The 24,859-nt window shown below is 42.8% G+C and overlaps 1 protein-coding gene across 6 annotated transcripts in view; it reads right to left on the reverse strand.

The window, feature by feature from the left end:
* Positions 1-2,357: 2,357 nt before the first annotated feature.
* The window catches only part of LOC139372137 (S-phase cyclin A-associated protein in the ER), a 127,677-nt gene continuing 105,175 nt past the window's right edge, over positions 2,358-24,859 (reverse strand). For all 6 annotated transcript variants that reach the window (XM_071111991.1, XM_071111990.1, XM_071111988.1 and 3 more), the window contains 8 exons: positions 23,611-23,734; positions 21,503-21,732; positions 19,574-19,729; positions 16,175-16,415; positions 14,269-14,418; positions 4,339-4,530; positions 3,619-3,667; positions 2,358-3,206 (listed from right to left, as the gene is read on the reverse strand). In XM_071111991.1, coding sequence (XP_070968092.1) covers positions 3,103-3,206; positions 3,619-3,667; positions 4,339-4,530; positions 14,269-14,418; positions 16,175-16,415; positions 19,574-19,729; positions 21,503-21,732; positions 23,611-23,734 — 1,246 coding nt within the window. In that variant the 3' untranslated portion in view covers positions 2,358-3,102. The remainder of the gene's footprint in view (positions 3,207-3,618; positions 3,668-4,338; positions 4,531-14,268; positions 14,419-16,174; positions 16,416-19,573; positions 19,730-21,502; positions 21,733-23,610; positions 23,735-24,859) is intronic.

The following is a 24,859-nucleotide window of genomic DNA, read 5'->3' on the forward strand; positions in this document are numbered from 1 at the left end:
GGGTTGATACATTTGATTTCCATTGATCATTTTTGTGTGATTGTTGTCGTCAGCACATTCAACTATGTAAAGAAAAAAGTATTTAATAAGAATATTTCATTCATTCAGATCTAGGATGTGTTATTTTAGTGTTCACTTTATTTTTTTGAGCAGTATATATATATATATATATATATATATATATATATATATATATATATATATATATATATATATATATATACACACACACACACACAGTGCCTTGCGAAAGTATTCGTCCCCCTTGAACTTTGCGACCTTTTGCCACATTTCAGGCTTCAAACAAAGATATAAAACTGTATTTTGTTGTGAAGAATCAACAACAAGTGGGACACAATCATGAAGTGGAACGACATTTATTGGATATTTCAAACTTTTTTAACAAATCAAAAACTGAAAAATTGGCCGTGCAAAATTATTCAGCCCCTTTACTTTCAGTGCAGCAAACTCTCTCCAGAAGTTCAGTGAGGATCTCTGAATGATCCAATGTTGACCTAAATGACTAATGAGGATAAATACAATCCACCTGTGTGTAATCAAGTCTACGTATAAATGCACCTGCACTGTGATAGTCTCAGAGGTCCGTTAAAAGCGCAGAGAGCATCATGAAGAACAAGGAACACACCAGGCAGGTCCGAGATACTGTTGTGAAGAAGTTTAAAGCCGGATTTGGATACAAAAAGATTTCCCAAGCTTTAAACATCCCAAGGAGCACTGTGCAAGCGATAATATTGAAATGGAAGGCGTATCAGACCACTGCAAATCTACCAAGACCTGGCCGTCCCTCTAAACTTTCAGCTCATACAAGGAGAAGACTGATCAGAGATGCAGCCAAGAGGCCCATGATCACTCTGGATGAACTGCAGAGATCTACAGCTGAGGTGGGAGACTCTGTCCATAGGACAACAATCAGTCATATATTGCACAAATCTGGCCTTTATGGAAGAGTGGCAAGAAGAAAGCCATTTCTTAAAGATATCCATAAAAAGTGTTGTTTAAAGTTTGCCACAAGCCACCTGGGAGACACACCAAACATGTGGAAGAAGGTGCTCTGGTCAGATGAAACCAAAATGGAACTTTTTGGCAACAATGCAAAACGTTATGTTTGGCGTAAAAGCAACACAGCTGAACACACCATCCCCACTGTCAAACATGGTGGTGGCAGCATCATGGTTTGGGCCTGCTTTTCTTCAGCAGGGACAGGGAAGATGGTTAAAATTGATGGGAAGATGGATGGAGCCAAATACAGGACCATTCTGGAAGAAAACCTGATGGAGTCTGCAAAAGACCTGAGACTGGGACGGAGATTTGTCTTCCAACAAGACAATGATCCAAAACATAAAGCAAAATCTACAATGGAATGGTTCAAAAATAAACATATCCAGGTGTTAGAATGGCCAAGTCAAAGTCCAGACCTGAATCCAATCGAGAATCTGTGGAAAGAACTGAAAACTGCTGTTCACAAATGTTCTCCATCCAACCTCCCTGAGCTCGAGCTGTTTTGCAAGGAGGAATGGGAAAAAATTTCAGTCTCTCGATGTGCAAAACTGATAGAGAGACATACCCAAAGCGACTTATAGCTGTAATCACAGCAAAAGGTGGCGCTACAAAGTATTAACTTAAGGGGGCTGAATAATTTTGCACGCCCAATTTTTTTTGTTTTGTTAAAAAAGTTTGAAATATCCAATAAATGTCATTCCACTTCATGATTGTGTCCCACTTGTTGTTGATTCTTCACAAAAAAATACAGTTTTATATCTTTATGTTTGAAGCCTGAAATGTGGCAAAAGGTCGCAAAGTTGAAGGGGGCCGAATACTTTCGCAAGGCACTGTATATATATATATATATATATATATATATATATATACACATACACACACACACACACACTTAGAAAAGGTTCTATACATTTTCTTTCACTTTGAACATATCAGTAGGAAAAAAATCAAATAATTGAATCCCTTTTTAGATTGAATTTTAAGGCGGCAAAATGTGAAAACTGTGCAAGGGGTGTGTAGACTTTCGCCAGGCACTATGTATTTGGGGTTTGATGGGGCTGCTTCAGGTGAGAGCAAAGGACTGACTGAGCCTGGTAAACCGAGTATGGTATAGAGAAGGCCCAGCCATTTTAATTTTAACCCAGCTCCTCACACCACCTGGGATACTAATCAGTATAACAAATGTTATATATAGTATGCTGTACGAGCAGAAAGTTACACAGGTAGAGAGGCTACTTCTCATTGTCACTTGACTATCAGTATAACGTAGAGAAATCACTGAGACTTGAGTGAACTGCACAGTCTGTAGTTAAAAATAATTGGAGTACAATGAACAATGCTAATAATAAATAATTTATTAATGGGATAGAAATGTAAATTATTCAATAAATTATATTATTTTGTAAGTGCTTCACAACAAAGGCAAGAACAAGGAAAATATTTGTACTTGAAAAACTGGACAGCTCCCACTTAGGGCAAATCTAAATGTACAGAATAAACACAAACAGGCTATGTAACTTATTGGAGTACAAAACTGTCCAACGCCTGTAAAATAACTGTAGTGAAAAACCATTCTGGGCAGGTCATTCACATCTTAACCGGATATGAAAATAATAAAGGAATTAACAGGAAGTACAGTATTATTGATGAACATGTTATCTAATCATCATGAGAGTGCTTTTGATAATCATCTCTGCTCTTTTCTGCTACGTTGTCATCCAGACACACAACACAAAAACATGACTAGGTTTGGACAGGGAACATCATTATTGTGCGTGACTCAGGGAAGAATACACAAGATGCACACGTCCAACTCAAACTTTTCTGCAATCTCCCAAGGACATGGATGGATGACTTACATGAACATTTGAGTTGGACACAAACATCTCAAGTTAGGATTCAGCCCTTGAATTCTAGGATTTCAAGAGTTTTGGCAAAGCTAAGAAACTGCATTTACGAATAAGCCCATGTGCAGACCTCAAATCTAAATGGAAAAGTATGTAGTGTAGAATGGAGGGTGAAGTGTATCTATTTTGTTTTTCACATGTATATCTCTGTTAGAGGATGGCGTGCAACTCTGAATTAGTCCTCCTGCTTCTTGAGGAAGAACTGCAGTGCTGAGTCCCACTGGTCTCTAGGAAAGCGGTTGGATAGCTCACAGTAATCCAGCAGCTGAGACACTTTGTCTGCATGGTGACAAAGCAAAGGAATAAAAGACAATTATAATGTGTCTGAAGGAGAAGCTTCAGGATTCTTCACTAATGTTAAAGAATTCGATCAATTGATTAAAATAGTCCCAATTATGGGTGGGCCGGGCGCAGTGTGCGCTAACCAAGGTTGCCAGGTGCATGGTGTTTCCTCCGACACATTGGTGCGGCTGGCTTCCGGGTTGGATGCGCGCTGTATTAAGAAGCAGTGCGGCTTGGTTGGGTTGTGTATCGGAGGACGCATGACTTTCAACCTTCGATGAGACAAGATAGTAGCTACTAAAAACAATTGGATACCACGAAATTGGGGAGAAAAAGTGGCATTTTATATATATATATATAAAACAAAGATTCATACTCATGCACAACTACACAAACATTTTTTATCTACCTGCTTGTTGCGTTCTGTTGTCTGGATGGTTCTCGCTTGAGGCACAGTCCTGGAGGAAATAAAATAGGAACGTGTCAGTGATCCACAGCATTAAGGCAGGAGTACAGGTGGAGGCCAGACACCATTGTCCACCAGCTGTGAATAAATGGAAGTGTGTGTGGTTAATCTTATCCACCAAAAGATAACTCCTCAGGCTTGAAGCTAACCAAACTCAGATACTAACAGATAACTTGAACTTAAAAAACAAGCTTTGCAATGATGTCATTGATCTTGCTTTGTAGTACACTCCTCTGGTAAACACACACATTATTGAAGCATGTAAAGATGTCACAATGTACTCAAAAATGTTCATCGGAACCATATCCTTAATACTATTAGCATTGCAAAAGCACTAGTTTTAGCTTAATCTCAGGTTAATTGTAAAATAAATAATGACACAAGGCAGGAGACACTATATATCACCCTCTATAGTGCGAGCTAATCTTAGTGTAAATAATAGTATTAGCTGGGCGGTGAGAGGGGAGGAGACAGCTTGTTTACTGGAGGCTAAACCCCTGGCAGGTAAATCCACTGAGGAAGCCATCCATCTGTGTTGGTGATAAACATTCACCGGAAGGCGACAGACATAAAAAAAAACAGAAAGACTGACTAAAGAACTGTGGGTCTATTATTTATTTGAAAAGCGTTGCCAAAACATGTATGTGTACGCGTCTGTGTTACCTGTATGAAGGTGGCCAGCAGCACACAGCTCATCTCCTGTTGCAGGATGACCTTGTTCTGGGGGTTGTTGTAGCAGGCCGAGATGAGTGAGGGGAAGAGCACTTTGATGAGGCGCGGGTGGCTAAAGTATTGGAAGGGCAGCTGACACAGTTTCTGCAGCACACTGGGCTGGCGGCCAGACTGCACTATCACCTGGAACACACACACACACAGAGTAGGGCCAGTCAACCAGTCAGTCAGCGGCAGTGCCAACCGTAAACTACCACCCTGCACCCCTCCCCGTAAATCTGCTACTAAAGCAACACACAAACACCCATTAGGAGGAGAACTGGAGGGCACAGCCTCCCACCACACAATTACAGGCTAAAAAACATAATGGGATGTTTTGCAAGTACAGTGCCTTCAGAAAGTATTCATACACCTGGACTTATTCCACATTTTGTGTTACAGCCGGAATTCAATTTATTTATTTTCTTCTCAACCATCTACACACAATAATGACAAAGGGAAAACATGTTTGTAGAAATGTTTGCACATTTATTGAAAATTAAATGCATAAATCTCATTTAAATAAGTATTCACACCCGAGTAAAACTTTGTAGAAACAACTGGATTGTGCAACATTTGCCCATTATTCTTTTCAAAATTTAAGCTCTGTCAAATGGTTGTTGATCATTGCTAGACAACCATTTTCAGGTCTTGCCATAGATTTTCAAGTAGATTTAAGTCAAAACTGTAACTCGGCCACTCAGGAACATACACTGTCTTCTTGGTAAGCAACTCCGTGTTTAGATTTGGCCTTGTGTTGTAGGTTATTGTCCTGCTGAAAGGTGAATTCATCTCCCAGTGTCTGGTGGAAAGCAGCCTGAACCAGGTTTTCCTCTAGGATTTTGCCTGTGCTTAGCTCCATTCCGTTTATTTTTTATCCTGAAAACTTCCCCAGTCCTTAACAATTACAATCATACCCATAACATGATGCAGCCACCGCTACGCTTGAAAATATGGAGAGTGGTACTCAGTAATGTGTTATATTGGATTTGCCCCAAACATAACACTTTGTATTCAGGACAAAAAGTTAATTGCTTCTCCACATTTTTGTAGCATAACTTTAGTGCCTTGTTTCAAACAGGATACATGTTTTGCAATATTTATATCTGTACGCGCTTCCTTCTTTTCACTCTGTCAATTAGGCTAGTATTTTGGAGTAACTACAATGTTGTTGATCAATCCTCAGTTTTTTCCTATCACAGCCATTAAACTCAAACTGTTTTAAAGCCACCATTGGCCTCATGGTGAAATCCCTGAGCGATTTCCTTCCTCCCCGGCAACTGAGTTAGGAAGGACGCCTGTATATTTGTAGTGACTGGGTGTATTGATACACCATCCAAAGTGTAATTAACTTCACCATGCTCAAAGGGATATTCAATGTCTACTTTTTATTTTTACCCATCTACCAATTGGTGCACTTCTTTGCAAGGCATTGGAAAACCTCCCTGGTCTTTGTGGTTGAATCTGTGTTTGAAATTCACTGCTCAACTGAGGGACCTTGCAGATAATTGTATGTGTGGGATACAGCGATTAGGTAGTCATTCAAAAATCATGTTAAACACTATTGCACCTAGAGTGACTCGATGCAACTTATTTGGTGAATTGTTAAGCACATTTTTACCCCTGAACTTATTTAGGCTTGCCATAACAAAAGGGGTTGAATACTTATTCACTCAAGACATTTCAGCTTTTCATTTTTTATTAATTTGTAAAACTGTATAGAAACATCATTCCAATGACATTAGGGGGTTTTGTGTGTAGACCAGTGACAAGAAATCTGTTTAATCAATTTTAAAATCAGGCTGTAAAGACAAAATGTGGAAAAAGTGAATACTTTCTGAAAGCACTGTAATTGCTGAGCTGTTGTTAAATGGAGGCAATGAGAAATATTAACCGTGAAAAATCTTCTGAATGAGAAAGATCTTGACTTCATTACCAAAAGATGCAGGCTTTTATGTTTTACCAGGTTATAGTTGTCTCCAATTGTGCGAGTGTCATTGGGATATTGAACAGCAGACTATATTCCTGTGTGTGTGCTCTGTGCAGTTGAGGTTGAAAGGGCATGCACAGTGCAGGGGTAGGGGGAAGGGTGAGTAGACCTCCACTGTAGCCTTGCCACCACCACTTTAAGAAATGAGCAATACCATTACTGGAGTTCTCACCTGGCCGACATCCTGCTCCCCTTTACCAGAGCCCGTCAATCACACGATTACATCCGGCCCACCAATATTAAAACCAAATCCCTCCCAGCCTAGTTTGATTAGAGGGGGGACTGGTCCAAAGGAATTGGTCCTGGCCTAATGCTCAGGGCATCTCCCCAGAGCCTGGGAAGGCAAACCGGGGGGTCACCAGAGTAAATCCTGGCTGGAAAAACACCCAACTGCTTTACAGGTACAGAGACCCGGGCTGGGGCTTAGCTGAAATAGGAACCAGAAGGGCAGGGTGAGGTCTCTTGGCCACAGTGACATAAATTAAGAGGATTTACAAGATTTGGAGAATACACTAACAATACTCTTCCAATGCATTCTCTCTTTGATAATGCACTTTAAGGTTTAAGGGTAGGATAAACAAAACCATAATTCATTGCTTTTATCATTTCAAGCTGAAGCTCCTCAAAGCTGTGTTCTACAGCAGCGTTCAAACGGGCCACATGAGATGCCTCTTCCTATTAACGTCTGTTTAAAGATTCTTTACTGACCAGCAGAAACAAACCACTGAAGAACCTTTTTAGGGGAGTTAATGCTCCCCTGGCAGTCAACTAAAGCAAATTCTCAATGAGAGAGATTAATTCACAAACATGCAGGTTCACTAGGAGGATACTGAAACACCCTGTATTTTCACATTGTCATGTAATGTTTTCACCAAAGGAATGTCTCCAGCTCCATCATAGTTTGTCCACTGACCAGAGGAAGATCTGGTTGTTTTCAAAAATGGAGCTGCTTATTTTCAGTATAGGAGCCAAAGTTGCAGGACTTATGAGCTAAGTTAACAAGATTCTAGATCACCAAATCAATCTTTACCGTTGCAACGCTGCCCGAGGAGGAACTGGCAGAGAGAAAGGTCGTACATTTGATTATGAGATCCCAGGTAAAGGAATCTTTCATCAGAACATTGAAAAACACACAAACACTGCAGACTAACAATTTGTTGTTGATCATAATCCAGAGCCGTTATAGGTCTCAGAGATTCAGAAGCCAGTATCTGTGTTGGGGCCGATGCTCTAAGGAGACTCAACCCACAAATCATACAGCAATCTCATAATCCTCTGCTATACTACACAGTGTTCCAACTTCCGCCACCTAAACACATTGTCCACCCTCAAGTGCACGCTGCAGGTAGACATAAAACAAAGCCAACTGGCAACCACAGACCAGAGGTCACTTAGTCCTAGAAAAACCAAGTCTACAGCCAACTTTCCAGGCCTCTCCAGGCGAAGAGCAATAGCAGCGCTCCAAACAGGGATAAGGCCTCCGCCCAGTCTCTCCCTGTCCACTGGAAGTATCTATTCAAACCCTGACATCATAAAAGGACCAGCAAGCGTCTGAAGCCATGAATCAGGCCTCAGTTTAACACAGACCTGTAAAGCTCAAGTGCCTGGTAGCTCTGGTGTGTCTTAACTACAGAGACCTGCCTTTTCAAACAGGCCTGCTGTTTTACGACACTCCATTACATAATCACCTTGCTGTACACCGACAACAAAGAGTGTGTAAAGTTAATGTTCCGAAACACAAACAAAACCTCGGGAATGCCCAAGTTGAAGCGGAAACCAAGCTGAACAGTTCAATGCTGTACAGATGTCAGTGTATAATTGAGAACACGCATCACACTGGCAAAAAAGGCCATGCAAAAACCAAGGTTAGTTTGCTAGATTTGACAACTTTTAAGATCCAAAGCGATCATGTACTGTAATTCCAGAATAAACTACATCCAGCATATCTTTGATTTGCGACACCCTCCACACATAGGGAGACCATCGTGGATGAGTGGACAGTGGCGGAGTCTATTCTGCATGCTGTCTAGACAGGCCCAGACACCTAAACTAGAGGAACCAGGATATGTCAGCCTTGGAACAGGGCCACAAATCTGAAGCTCTGGTGCACAACACAAACCAGACCTTCTCCCAAGCCTTCCTCTACACACTGAAGTTACCCTAGTGAAGGAACTGCCCTACTGATAAGAGAGGTGGGCAGATGACATCAGAGGATACTGAGAGAGTATTTTCTGGAAGGGAAGTTAATGCTAAAAGGGCCTTTTAACAACTACCTACCTACCACTCACCCACAGCTGATGGAAGATGTGCACTGAATGCTACGGAAATCATCTACTGACAATCAGATGACGACATGGACAAGAAGAGAAGATCCCACCCTGGCTTTTAAGAGACAGGCCAAGAGTATGTACCTCCTCTAAACCACAAAAAAAACATGGCATTTGCCAAATAACCTGTAATTATTCTAGATTCATCTGCCAACTGACATTGTCAACTTACTCTCGATCAGGGCTCCCCAACTGGTGGCCTGTGGGCAGAAACACTGTAGAAACACCAGCAAATCAACTCCAAGCGATTCTAATTTAGGAAATATTTTACAAACTCTTCTGATGCATAACAGAGAGGTATATGTGATTGTATACATATGTAAGCAAGGTTTGAAATGATTATTTTAGTCAAATATCTTTGTTTGGGCTTCTTGCAGTCTACAAATTATTTGTAATTATGTTCCGGCCCTCTGATCACCCACTCAAGAACAACAGAAAATCGTCTCGCAGCTGAATCTAGTTGATGATCCCTGCTCTAGATCTTACAGCAGATTGGTTGTGAAAGTGCCAGGGCCACAATCAAATGAATCATTATGCAAACAGAACCTCTAAAAAGATCTGGAAGTTTATGGGGAAAATGTCCCCCTGAACTACACTAAAGTTAGGTAGACCTGGACTCACCCAAGGTGCATGTAAATCATCTACAAAGCTAACAATCAGGCCCTTTCTTGCCAGTCACCAGTCTGTCTGTTTACTCTGGTGTATAGTAAGACAGTGCATTGGGCTGGCTCCCAAGGTCTGCATGAGCCACACTTCACCCTGGAGGCATGGAGCATTTGGTTTCTTGGCAGTAATGGACTACTGAAGGGACGGTTTCAACATGAGTTTATGGATTACAGGCCCAGAGCTGAGAGTGGGGCTGGGGCCTGCAGGGCAGAGGAAGCGCCCTTGTACAGAATGGGAAGGACAGGGACTTGCCTGGCTGCAGATAACATTGATGTGTGGGATGTCAGTCTGGGAAGGGACCTACTGCAGTTCACAAGCCGCCAGTTTTCTATTTTACACTAGCCTTCATAATGAACTGAAATACTGCATCTGAGTAGTAGATGCATTGCAAGTGTCAGGATGAATTAGTGTACATTTAAGTAGATTTAGTGACATTTTATTAACCTACTCAGAAATGTCCATAGTCTGGAACCGGTCATGAAATGGGATACATTTGCATACCTTTGCATGAATCTGCTTGTGTGTACGTGTGTGGCCATTTTCCATGAATGAGATAGAGTTTTTCTTAAGACCTCAAAGCCAGGTGTCTGGGTTAAGATGTCAACAGCTTACAGCCATCATTTACTGTTCCCACATTTCAAAGAAGCTCGAGATCACCACCATGAATGATTCACAAATGAATCACTGAAGGTTGGGAAGAAAAAGATGAGCTTACTTAAGAGCCAAGCAATATGGCAGTTAAAAACATTTAATTTAGTCCTCTTTTTAGTGTCTGTCTATGGGTTCTCCCAAAATACAATGAAAACACATGGCTACATGGCTCTGTGAGCTAAAACACACTTGAAGACACACAAGGCTACATATGTCACTCTCCCAATGGCTTTATGTGTGACAGGCTGAGTTATTCATACCCTCGGAGCAGGGAGAATCTCTCTCTCTACAAAGTCCTTCTTCAAAGTTCTGCGTTTTATGAGCAGCATTATTTCTAGTGCACACATATAAACAAAGGCTGGTGTGCCTGTCCGCCGACAGTGAATCAGCAGTCTGTGTGACCGCACGGGTCGCGGGTCGGCCTGTTTTTGTGCTCTGCCAATGCTTACATTAGCCTGAGAAAAGCTAAAACTACTCCAAATATTTCCCTCTATTCCATCCATCCTGCTCTGCTCTGTTCTGAGCCCACAACACATGGACACATTCCAGGAACAGTGCCACTGGCCAGGATCAGCTCTGTGGAGGTCGCCAAGGATCACTTTTTATGTTTCCTCACATTTTCTCAACAGGGCTCTCACACCTATCAAAATCTACAATAAACAATAAAAGGAATTCTGCTAACAAGTTCTAAATGCTGATTGCACTCTTTGGGATGACTTTGGAGCAGATATAGAAAAAGGCATCATATGATCGTCCTACATTTTTTAGCAGCTTGTGCCCTGAATGGAAGTCACAGGTTAAAAACTGCATTAGGGCATTTCAAATTAACAAAGTGCGCTGGTCATAAATTAATATGCAAAAGGATGCTACTCCCAGGCAGACTGTTAGGTTAACTTTACTGTGCAAGTACAAAGCCCAATCATCTGTCACCCCCTAATTCAATCATCAGTCCTCATTCAATTATCCAATATAATATGCAAATACATCCAACAATGGCATAAAAATGCTAATTACGTACATCAGAATAATTAAATTGGATAGGAGCAGTAGAAGAGAGCTGAACTGCCATAAAGTGGAGGCAGATTCTTTAATTAGGACTAAAATATCTTTGAAATTAGAATCTGTAATCTGCCTATAAATTGCTGCGTGGTTGACTGCGCCTGTGAAGACAAAGACCTTGTAGCAGAGGTTTGAGTCTCAAAGCTCAACTGCTGGCACTGAGGGTCAGGCTTCACATAACTAATGCCCGGCAAGTGGCCTAGGGTGGTCTAGCGGTCAAGGCTGCTGCCTCCGGTCACATGTAGAGCTGCATCATGGGTTTGAATCCAGCCCACTGCTATTTCAGCACACTTTCTTTCATCTCTATATCCAATAAACTTACAAAGACTTAAATAAATAAAATAAAGCACGGACAACTGTAAACACTGTAGTCTGCTCTTGGGCCCAGTAGACAGACTATGCATTACCAATCTAACTACAAAATAATTGATTTGAATGGTAAATCTCTAGTCTATTGATAAACTGGGTAAATCAAGATGTAGCCTAGGCCTATTCACAAGACAGGTGAATGCATATTCAATAAGAGTGGAGTGTGTGCGTGCATTGAGTTATTGAGCTTGTTTTGGCTAATCTCATGGGGCCACAGATGAAAACCAATTTGAGACGTATTGTACTGATCAACAACCTGCTCCTGTTCAGTAGTGTGTGTATGCCTGCCTGTCACGCGGGAGACCGGGGTTCAATTCCCCGACGGGGAGTAAGGACTGGTTTATAAGGCATATCTAGGGTGTACAATGTAGTCCACAAAGCTAGTCCACTAAGTCCACAAAGCGGAAAATACGCTTCACGCTTTCTGATATGATTTCCAGCCTGTGGAGTCTCAGCTTTAGGGCCCCCGAGTGGAGCAGCAGTCTAAGGCACCTCATCTCAGTGCTAGAGGCGTCACTACAGACAACGTGGTCTGATTCCAGGCTGTATCACAACCGGCCGTGTTTGGGAGTCCCATAGGGTGGCGCACAATTGGCCAAGCATCCAGACGATTTGGCCGGTGTAGGCCGTCATTGTAAATAAGAATGTGTTCTTAACTGACTTGCCTAGTTAAATAAAGGTTACATTTAAATTTAAAAAACATTTGAAGAAGCAATCAATTTATTTGTCTCTAAGACCCATGACATCATTCACACACACAATCAGTTCGAGGCTTGAGCAAAGATGCTATTGACTGGGAGAGATGTGAGGCGGGGGAGAGGAAGTGAATGAATAAGGTTTTTGGGGACAATCAACTTTGAAATCAGCAATATTTTGCATTATGGTTTGCATATCATCACAAACAAGGTACTAGGGAAGTGAATTGATGTTAATGTTAGATTCTCATTCTCAGTGGGGCGGCAGGTAGTCTAGTGGTTAGAGCTTTGGACTAGTAACGGAAAGGTTGCTAGATTGAATCCCCGAGCTGACAAGGTAAAAGTCTGTCATTCTGCCCCTGAACAACCCACTGTTCCTAGGCAATCATTGTAAATAAGAATTTGTTCTTAACTGACTTGCCTAGTTAAATGAAGGTTAAATAAATTGCAAAATGTGTAGAATAGCATGAGTTTTGCTATAAAACTGCACATTTTTCTCTCTGCCCCATGGCAATATGTGTAGAATTGCAGGAAATCAGCTTTAAAACAGCCACAGTTTCTCTCTAGTATCGATAAATGACTGAAGTTTTTAATGTTCTAGTATCGATAAATGACTGAAGTTTTTAATGTTCTAGTATCGATAAATGACTGAAGTTTTTAATGTTCTAGTGTCAATAAATGACTGAAGTTTTTAATGTTCTAGTATCAATAAATGACTGAAGTTTTGGTCTACCGTGCAACACTAGTAACCTTAGTGCCAGGCCATGACCCACATTACACTAGAGAAAACTGGCTGCTCCACTGGGACAGAACAATGGACCCCGTTACTCTGAAGGACAATAGACAGCCCAACAGCACAGACATGGCAACACAGGAATCGTTAAAGAGGTGGCTCGTTGCTTTTTTATGAATCACAAAAAAACGACATCGTCTCTTCATCTAATGATACGTTATCAGAAGCATATAAAGGAAACAGAAGTATCCTCATATGGAAAGACGGTTGCTACAGGGCCACACTGAATTCATCTTGACAAACCAATTGTCATTCATCTCATATTTCTGAAACAGAACAGACATGTGAAATGAACAGTTGTCCAAAAGCGATCCATGGTGAAAACTAAACAAATAGCATCAACACTAAAGCGGACAAACAAAGCTCATGAAAAAAAAGACTTCACCTTACTACATACAGTGAGCTCCAAAAGTATTGGGATAGTGACACTTTTGTTTTGGCTCTGTACTCCAGCACTTTAGATTTGAAATAACACAATGACCGAAGTGCAGACTGTCAGCTTTAATTTGAGGGTATTTTCATCCTTATTGGGTGAACCGTTTAGAAATGACAGCAATTTTTGTACATAGTCCCCCCATTTTAGGGGACTAAAAGTAATGCAGTGTCATTTTGGAGCAACTGACTGTAAATAATAGAATAGGTTTCTGAACACCTACATTATTTTGGATGTTACCATGATTACAGATAATCCTAAATTAATTGTAAAAAATGATGAGTGAGAAAGTTAGTGGCATAAATATCATATCCCCCAAAAATGCTAACCTCCCTGTTATTGTAATGGTGAGAGGTTAGCATGTCTTGGGGGTATGATTTTGTGCGTCTAACTTTCTCACTCATCATTATTCACAATTCATTCAGTATTATCTGTCATCATGGTAGCATCCATATGAATGTAGAAGTGTTTAGAAACATATTGTACTCTTATTCACAATAAAAGGGACTCCAAAATGACACAATACATTACTTACAATTGAATTCTATTGGGCACAAAATAATCTGAAAAACAACCAAAACTAACAGCATGCAACAAGTTTGTAGAGTCACAAACTTGATGTAGTCTTTTGCGAGCTATTAATGAGACCAAATACTTAACTTTTCACTACTTTAATACACAAAAGCACATTTTTCCAATACCTTAGGTCCCGTAAAATGGGGTATTATGTACAAAAATAGCTGTAATTTGACAGTCTGAACTTTAACCTCATAGTCATTGTATCATTTCAAATCTAAAGTGCTGGAGTACAGAGCTAAAACTTCCAAAAAAGTGTCACTGTCCCAAAACTTTTGGAGCTCACTGTATTTTAGCACAGTTGTGTATGTTAAAACCTTTACCTGGTTGTCAGGGTGGTTGACAGTGAAGTAGCCCACACAGATGATGACTTCCTGCAGCAGCTCTTCAGAGGAGAGCTGAGAGCAGTACCACAGCAGGGAGCTCACTATGTGGCGGAAGGCAAGGGACAGCCCCTCAGCACCTAGAACAGTCTGAGACAGCACAGAAACATCATCAGCAATTAAACGCCACTGAGAAACCACAGAAACATCATCAGCAATTAAACACCACTGAGAAACCACAAACACAAAGCAGACACTAGCTAGCTAGAGACATTCACTAAAACTAACTGGATAAATGAACAATAGTGCTAAAAAGTTGAGAAATCAACACTATGCTGTTAATGTACGAGAAGCTGGATTTGCTGAATTAAAAGAGAGGAGAGGGATGGTTGTGCTTTAGCGGCTACAGACTGGTTGATTTTGTGTACAGAGACTCTGCTAGGGGGTCTCTCCCCAGCCCCAATACCAGGGGGTCCTACCAGAGGGACCCCAATCCCCCTGCAGATGAGATGCTATCAGTGGTCCACAGACAGTATTTATTAAACATGTCAGTATGACTGAGCACCACAGGGTCAGCACAGAAACAAACCACTGGAATCAGGTTGTGGTGTATGGATGAGGATTGGACTGGGGACTGTGGGGAGGAGGGGGTAAACAGTCTCCTAAACAACAGGACTTACCTGAGAGGCCCAATCCTGCTATCAGACCTGAGTCTCACTCCTGTCTACACTCTAAATATAACACTCTGCATACTGTAGACATAACCATCTCCCCCAATGTAATCAGTCTTAGGACCTGGGAAGAACAGTAAGACAAACTGACCCTATATTGTGTCTGTCCATATTGTGTCTGTCCATATTGTGTCTGTCAGTGAATGAATGCAAAGGTTGAATATAATGTGTTTTGATGTGCACCAAAAGGTTGATGATTAAATGCTATGAATATTATACATTTACTTCAAAATAGACTTTTCCAGTTTGAAATCCCTCTTACCACCCCATTTGGTAGCTGATTCTGGAGCCTAGCAAAATGGCCTATGAGAAGAGGGAGCAGCTCAGCATCCACTGTAGTGCTTATTAGTCAGCACTAGTGTGGGGTAATGTGAACCACAAGGTGAAAACAACTCACAGGCCACAAAGAATCATTATTTAAAATGTTCATAAAAATGGTACTGAAACACTTTGACTTCCAGCTGCTTTGAATAGCCTGAGCATGGCGGAGCCGAGGGAGAACGGCCTCTGTGTTAATTACCCACAGGCATTAAAATAATTAATAACTTTCCAACTTTCTCCCTCACACTTTTCTGTTTATGCTCTGCCAGAGCACAGTGAAGCTGTCATCCTCTCTTCATCACAGCTGAAAATGTATGGCCCTGGCTACAGCACTAATCACTCAGGTCCATCCGCACTGCTGACCCACTGGGCTCCTTTGAACCTCAGCAGGTGACCCCAGGTCACGGGGACAGGCGTGTTTATGTCCGAGAGTTCAGCTTTATCCTAAGGAAAAATACTCCAGTCGTAATGGCAGCAGCTCTGAGAACTGGCCTCTGCTGCCCGATCAGTTACATATGGCCTTGTTGCTGCCAGGAACAGGAAGGAGAGATATTTTCAGTGCTGCTTGATGCTTGTGCACAGGGATATGGGGGTGCTAGTCAATCAAACAGAGGGGCCATAAGGTGACAAGACCCCATATTTGGAATGTCAGTCTGTGGAATGTGTCCAGCATAATACACCTATGTAACCAGCAAGGCCAGTATATATGAAAAACCTGCACCGCAGCATCATTTATGAGATTACAGTCACTGTAATCAACATCATCTACTGGACCTGAAGGATGAGGGATTCAAGTGTGAGAATGTGTGTCTATTGTACCTCAGAATGAAGAAGAGTGTGTGTGTGTGTCATACCTGGAAGGCAGACAGGTCGAGCAGGGCGAAGCTGTTGAGGAAGCGGAGGCCTGTTAGGGCCACCTGGATGACCCCGGGGGCGTAGGGCTCCTGTGGGCTCTGGGCAGCCGGCTCAGGCAGGGAGGAGCTGTGGAGCAGGATGCAGTACAGAGTGTGCACCACACCCACCAGGTCTGTAGACTGCAGCAGGGTTGTCAGTCCTGTGGGGTCTGCACGCTTGTTGTCAAATATACTGGGAGACCTGCAGAGGATACAGGGAATATAAATAAACATGTGACATGATCATTTCATTTCTGCTCAATGAACATAGTGACAGAAATGTTATATAGGGAAATGAATTGGATTAGAGTACTCCACATTACAAGATCTCCAAACTCATTATTGCTTACTAAGAAGTAGATCTCCTTTCTACTAAAAAGCTTAGTTAAAAATATCCTGACTTTTCATTTCATTCTATATCAAGCAGAAGTTGAATTCACAACATAGCTCTTCAGCTTGCAGCTTGACAACAAGCTGAAAGTCAGTAAACCTGAGAAGGTGTTGGCTGCTCTCCTCACCGCAGTGACCAGAGACCCAGGATGTAAGAGTGAAGGCAGTCTGGTCCCTGTGGCTTCTAGATTTCCTCTCTAGACCAGAGCTGTCCCCTCAGATATAAATAATTGGGCCTGCCCTCTTTACCCTGCATGCCTATCGGGTCAAGTGGCTTAACTGGTTACACAGAGAGAGAAGTTGGAGTCTGGTGGCTGTGTGTGAGAAGGTATCTATGCTCAGCTGTGCAAGTGAAAATTATTGAATAATCAGGGTTAAAAAGCTTGGTCATTACCACTACAACCATAGCCAGAGATATTATTTAATGGTACAACAGTGACACAGAAATGTGGCTCTTATCTTCACCAGTTCGGAATCTGAGTTTGCTCCTCCAAGCTGGGCAGAGTGAACACAGGAATTTGGAAGTAGCTCTGACAACGGCTCCTCTGCCCTTGCCTGCAGAGAGCTTCCTGGCAACATGCTGTGTATTCAGGCACATTTAATTAAGGCACACCTTACAGGATTGAAAGCAGCGTGTTCGTGCGTCTTAGCCAGGATGCCACCCTGCAGATTAAAGGGATTGGTAACATCATCCTCTCAGTACACATCACAGGTGAGAACAGAACCGGAGTATAATACTGAATTGGCTGGAAGGAGAGGTTGCTCTGCATGCCTCAGCTGCCCTCTTCATGAGACTGGAGGCCAGTCAATGCAAACGTCTATAAATAGAGTACAAAATGTACTCCTTCAAACTAGATAAACAGCACTACATCAAAGTCAATGGCATCAGAGAAAACTCATCTCAAATCGCTCCCGTTGTTTTACATTTAGGATGCATGCAAACAGAGTTCCATGAGCTAGCGCTGACAGGAATTTTTAAGAATACTCCTGCTGCACAGGCTGTGATTTGCAGGCAGAGAAGAGGCCGTTTGACCTCTGGATGGAACCCACTGTACATGCTGTTACTTGATGTTGGCCAACAGCTCTGTGTGGAAATTCGTAGCTCGGCAAGTACATGGTCTCTAATGCCAATTAAATCCCTTGACACAGCAACTGGCATGACCAAAAATATTCCAGGACCATAGTATGCATTCTCTCCAGTATAATCTCATGAACACACAGAGGAACGGGTAAGAATGGAGATAGTTGGCTGGATTAGCAGGGTGTTGATTATTACACAACATCGCTCGGTCCGCTCATTAAAGTTATGGTGCCGTGTTTTCTCACAGATATTAGGTGACAGTCTCAGCAGTACTCCCCGTGTTGGTGTGAAGCAGCTGGGCACTGTTACAGAACACAGCAGCTGGAGGGGAGAGGTATACTAGCAGAACAGCATCTACAGTATTGTACGTAAATCAGTCCTGTTGATACTGACTTATGCCAGGTTTTGACAACAGACCTGAAATATTTGAGCTAAAATACATCTGTCCTAATTAAAACTGTGACACGACAGATACTAAAGGGATCTGATGTACCCATATGACGCGTGTCTAACTAGCAGGGCAGAATACCTCTACTAAGGGTCATGCTATCTTTGTCAGTATTGCGTCTCAGTCTGTGTGCTTAGCCTCTGTCAGCGGCGCCACTGAGGCTCTCTTGGGGGTGGTCACAGTGACACACGTGGGTGGGTTTACCCCAGTGTGCTGGAGGCAAGGGTTTATGGTGAGTGACAGAGCACTGGAGTCAAGTAGATGCCTATCTCCATCAACAGTAACGATGGCCTCGCCAGCGCTCAGACTAAAGGAAACCACTGAGTGCGATTGAAAAATAGGCTGTGTATTTGTTTGGGTTCCAACAACCAGTCTTTATGGGACGGAGGACTTAAAAGATTCAATAGTGAGTCACGCCTGCCATTAGATTTCTGAACTGCCATGTGTGAGGGCTCTGGGAGTGACACGCCAGGAAAATGACCTCTCATCCCAACGCCAACAAAAGGAGATGATTGTGGACTTCAGGAAACAGCAGAGGGAGCACCCCCCTATCCACATTGACGGGAACGCAGTGGAGAAGGTGGAAAGCTTCAAATGTTCCTCGGCGTGCACATCACTGACAAACTGAAATGGTCCACCCACACAGACAGTGTGGTGAAAAAGGCGTAACAGCACCTCTTCAACCTCAGGAGGCGGAAGAAATTTGGCTTGGCACCTAAAACCTTCAAACTTTTACAGATGCACATTTGAGAGCATCCTGGAAGGATGCATCCCCGCAAGGTATGGCAACTGCACCGAACGCAGCTGCAGGGCTCTCCAGAGGTTGGTGTGGTCTGCCCAACGCATCACCGGGGGCAAACTACCTGCCCTCTAGGACACCTACAGCACACGATGTCACAGAAAGGCCAACAACCACCCAAGCCACTGCCAGTTCACCTCACTATCATCCAGAAGGCGAGGTCAGTACAGGTGCATCAAAGCTGGGACCGAGAGACTGAAAAACAGCTTCTATCTCAAGGATATCAGACTGTTAAATAGCCATCACTAGCACATTAGAGGCTGCTGCCCTATATACATAGACTTGAAATCACTGGCCACTTTAATACTGTTTACATATTTTGCATTACTCATCTCATATGTATATACTGTATTCTATTTTACTGTATCTTAGTCTATGCCGCTCTGACACTGCTCGCCCAAATATTTATATATTCTAAATTCCATTCCTTTACTTTAGAATTGTGTCTATTGTTGTGAAATTGTTAGATATTGCTGCACTGTTGGAGCTAGAATCACAAGCATTTTGCTACACCCACAATAACATCTGCTAAACACGTGTATGTGACAAATAACATTTGATTATTTTTTTTTCACAGGGATGTCTGGAGAGGAGGGAGACATAGAGGGATGTCATAGAGGAAGGGAGACGGCTGCCACCCACCGGCCAGTCACAGCGAAGCACAGCTTACACATGGCGTGCAGCAGAGCGGTAGCCTGATGGAGGAAGGTGGACATCTTGGGGCTCTCGTCCACTGGGCCCTGGACAGACAGGAAGCAGCCGTACAGCTTGTCAATCAGACCCATGTTCACCACATAACTGAGGGAGGGACAAACACAAAAGGAGGATAAAAGTAAATTCACAGGAAATAAACAACAAATTACTAAACCTTCACAATGAAATATTTGATGTCATTCAAGAAGTGTCTCTGTGACATATGTTTTATCCTAACAAAGGCCCTCACTGAGTGCAAATCACCGGCAGCACAGTTGAAATGTGATCTCTCATCTAAGCCCTCTATACTCCCTATTATTAGTGTGATATCACCAATTTGTCTTGCCAATGACAGGTCTCATGATCATGTTCCCTCTACTATCTCAGCAACAAAATCACTCGTAACAGCATCCTTACATTTACATTTGAGTAATTTAACAGATGCTCTTATCCAGAGCATACATTTTCATACTTTTTCTGACTCCAATAAGTCATTAGAAGGTGGTTGTGCCCCCCTGTGCCAGCCCAGAGCTAGGCCCCTGACTGTCTACTGACCTGAGGCTGCCTCACAGCTCAGGTATGCCTTTCCCACCCCACTCAGCCCTACCCACTATAGGGGCCGACAGGGAGGCTCAGCAGTCAATCACAAGACCTCCCAGATGTACCAGATAGTTCAGTCCAGATTCAGGAAGCCTGCCACTGTTCTACACTACATGAGTTCATTCCTTACCCTCTCGGGCTCCGCTTAGCTTATTCCCTCAACTCGCTCCCTCGTTCGCATACCTTTTTTTGTTGGGACTGTCAATCAAAATGGGCTCCTCAAGGCAGGTAATTCCTATTTTTTCAACCTCCACAATAGGTCATCTGACACTTGAACCACGGCCCCTTGTTATGACTTCATCCTCTTCCACAACTTCACTAGAGCTGAAAGGAGCTTTCCACGCACAGTTGTGCACAATGCCTAGTCCAAAGTCTGTTTGAAAAGCTGTTCAGTCTTGCCCGTGTGTGTTTCAACTTATGACCTACATGCATCTGTATGTTTCTGACACTGGTAGGAGATAAGTATGGTACAAAGCCTGGTGAGTGATTGGTAATGAGAAATGAAGACTTAGAAGGGGAATGCTGATGTTCTCTTTCTGTGTGATCTACAGTTCACCATAATGGGGAAAAAAAGTGTTGCTGAAGTTACCATCTTTTTGATCTTATTTCCTCCCTACCATCACATACATAATTTGAGGCAGAGGAGGTAAATCTTTCATTGCTTGCAGGGATTACTAGTCTGACGACACCATTTTTCTCAGGCTCTCCCTTGTCTCCAGGGTTACGACTGGGTCATAGTATGAGTGTTAGGCCTGGTGCAGCTGCTCTGGTCAGATGAATCATTGGCTGTGGGAGGGATGATGTGAAGACTCCACTCTACCCGAAGGTCTGGGCCTGCCTTTCCTCACCGCCCCACAGTGCCTGGACAGACACAGCCCCTGCTACTCAAAGGCCACGCTCAAGAGGATGTTGCAAACTTTCAGGAGTGTTCTTTGTTTATGTTGCCTCAAGTAAAAAACATGACATATTACTTTGCTGAGGAGTTTGATCCAGAACGTGTGAAAAGTAGTTTTTGGACAGATGCCAGAGGACACCCTCTCTCACCCTCACTCCAAGCCCCTGGCAAGAACATTATCTGACCTTTTCTAAGGGAGCTGACCTTTTGTAGTAATCTTTTCAAATAAAGGCTATTTCTGATAGTAAGTAAGTTGGCTTAATTTCAGTGGTTCCCCAGATCAACCCTAAAGGAGAAAGTAGAGATAGGACAGAGGTGTTGTGACAGGGAGGAGGGCCGTAGTAGCGCAATGTGTGGTTTGAGAGAGAGGAGGAAGAGCTTACCTGATGAGGTCATGGGCCCGGGTGTTGAATGGCTCCATAGGGGAGGTCTTGGTCTTGGTGTCTGGTGATAGGATGCGAGGGGCGTCTCCGCGGCCACACTCGGGAACATAGGGAAGAATGAGACTCAGGATGGTAGCGCTGGTCTGCAGCAGGCCGGTGGTCAGCCCCTCAAACACCTGCTTGTTCACACTGCGACCAAAGATGGACTTGTCTTCATCTGGGACGAACAGCTGAGAAAAAGACAGTGTGGTCAGTCAAGAGTTCCGTAAACCTCTATGTCACAGTACAGTCTGTACCAGTAGCTCTATACCTGCTCTTTCGAGCTAGCTTGTATCACATACAGCCTTGGCTTGTCCTTGTCAGCTTGCCAAGTCCTCTGTCAAAAAAGGAATCTTGACATTGATCGATCATGTGCAAAACTGACAGTGTCCCAGGCAGTCACAGTATCCACCAACAGCAGAGTTCAACAGAAGACCAGCTCATTGCAACCTCAGTTTGACTTTTACAACACAGGCCAAGGCCATTTGTATTGGTTGGGATCCTGATACGGCATGGGATAAACAACAGCACAAGTGTTATTGTATAATTCATCAGGTGTGGGTCATACGTCAGTGGTTAACAGTCAGTGTGACATGGTTACTGTTGCCGTGCCAGACTACTGCTGCTGCCATATGAGAGGTCTCAGAGGTATTCCCTCCCTGGTAACAAGGAAAGACAACCGGATAATGAGATTGTGTTCTGTGTTCACCATCATCTGTGATATTAAACCAAATGCTCCCCTTACCCATGCCTCATATACATAGACGGGCTGATAGAAATTGCAGCATACTGATTCCTCTGACATGATTGTGGACTTTTTAAAAATGTCATATTTTCATGTTAGTTATCCCAAACTCTTTATTACCAGAAGAGCACAAGCATCTGAAATATTCCAAGAAATGTTTATGAAGATATATTAAAAGAGTCTCAGGGTATATAAAGACTCAGGTCATGGTGTTCTGGTGACAGGAGTGTATATCCCCTTTTAGTTCAGTGACATTTTTGCATGTGTGTGTGTATATTGAGGTTAAGGTTTAGTTTTAGAAATAAGGAGAAGGTCAGGTAAAATGTCTGAACCATCTCATTTAAATGAATGGTTAGGGCAGCATGCTGACAGCGTTAGTAAATCCACCAACATTCTCCACAAATCGAATTAAAGAGGGACAAGCACAGACGCCGGCACTCTACCTCCACCCACTTCCAAACACAAACACACACGCGCACACACACACACACACACACACACACACACACACACACACACACACACACACGTTCTTACACAGACTATTCATGAGCCCCATGTTCGTCAGTGTCCAAGACGTCTAAATAAGTTAACGTTGTCCTGTTTAACATGTCAGTTGTCAAAGCAGCTGTGGGGATATACGTTTTATATAATCTGAAGCATACAGACTAACCTCCCCCTCCGTGCCCTCAGGAAACATGACTGCTTTGAATTGGAAGTCAGGGCTGGAGAAGGAAGCCCCAATAGAGTTCATGCATGTAGTAAAGCCCATGTCTTTGCCTTGTCCGGTCTGTGCAGTCACCACCATTAGATGTTTACAGTCTCTGAAAGAGTGCTAAAGGTTTTGGACTGACATATAACCCATCCACCATACTGCCTGCTTCAGTCTCTCATTCCCTAAAGCCCAGAAGTATCTGTGTGGCTGAGGTGGAGGCTGAGGTGGTGGCAGGGCCAGGATTTGTACTGTAGCATGGGTCTCTGTGTTTTATTAACACTGTGCCAGGAAGGAACAAATGCTGGCGATGTGGCCATGGTTTTTCAGCACTCACAGTGTTGCATATAGTTAGGAGAATTTACATAGACAGAGACATTGGGAGGGATTCATTAAACAGATTGGTCCTTGGGAATACGATCTACAGTTCTGATCATGCCATTCAACCTTCGGAAGTATTACACAACGTTCAGGGACTTACGTTTCCATACAAATAACATCTTTGAATAATACATGCGTTGTTTAAGTGAACATACATTTAATGTAATGCCATCATAGCAATAATGATAGTAATAAGTGATGTTTTTTATGGTGTGGTGAAAAGACACTTACTGTGAGCTGATGCAGCAGCAGGTCCATGAGGGAGGCTACCTTATTGCTGAATAGAACGTAGGAGCAGTTGAGGTGGCAGCGAGAGCATGCCAGAAAGTATATGTTTACAGCAGCACATAGGGACCTGAGGAGAGAGAGTGAAATACAGAGGGAGAACCAGATGAATCCCTTGTCAGAAGTCAAACTAAATAGTTCAAGGTAAATTTCAACACTAGTGTTACAGTGTAGGTGTTCATCCCCAGGCATTGACATGGCTATCTGAAGTAATCAGGAAACCAAAACACACTCCACCAAATGTGTGGTTCCTTAAGGGCACAATTTTATCTTTTGAAGGGTTGAAAGTATATACTGTCATTTATGTAAGAGTAGGTAAGCAGAATTCAGAAACATAGTCATATCAACTACACTGAACAAAAATATATAATGCAACATTTTCAAAGATTTTATCGAGTTTCAGTTCATATAAGGAAATCAGTCAATTGAAATAAATAAATTAGGATTGGATTTCACTTAACTGGGAATACAGATATGCATCTGTTGGTCAGATACCTTAAAAACAAAAAATATGGTTGTGGATCATAAACACAGTATCTGGTATGAACACCATTTGCCTCATGCAGCAGCGACATCTCATTCGCATAGAGTTGATCAGGCTGGTGATTGTTGCCTGTGGAATGTTGTCCCACTCCTCTTCAAATGGCTGTGTGAAGTTGCCGGATATTGGCTGGAACTGGAACATGCTGCCGTACACATCAATCCAGAGCATCCCAAACATGCTCAATGGGTAACATGTTTGGTGAGTATGCAGGCAAGAACTGGGACATTTTCAGCTACCAGGAATTGTGTTCAGATCCTTGCGACATGGGGCCGTGCATTATCATGCTGAAACATGAGGTGAAGGCGGTAGATGAATGGCGTGACAAATGGGCCTTAGGATCACGTCACAGTATCTGTGCACATTCAAACTGCCATCAATAAAATGCAACTGGGTTTGTGGTTCGTAGCTTATGCCTGCCCATACCATAACCTTACTGTCCCCATGGGTCAGTGTCCACAACGTTGACATCAGCACACTGCTCGCCCACACAATGCCATACACACAGTCTGCCCGGTACAGTTGATACTGGGATTCATCCTTGAAGAGCACTTCTCCAGCACACCAGTAGCCATCGAAGGTGAGCATTTTCCCACTGAAGTCGGTTACGACGCCGACCGGCAGTCAGGTCAAAACCCTGGTGAGGATGACGAG

Source organism: Oncorhynchus clarkii, chromosome 2 (assembly GCF_045791955.1).
Source record: "Oncorhynchus clarkii lewisi isolate Uvic-CL-2024 chromosome 2, UVic_Ocla_1.0, whole genome shotgun sequence".
Taxonomy (NCBI): Eukaryota; Metazoa; Chordata; class Actinopteri; order Salmoniformes; family Salmonidae; genus Oncorhynchus; species Oncorhynchus clarkii.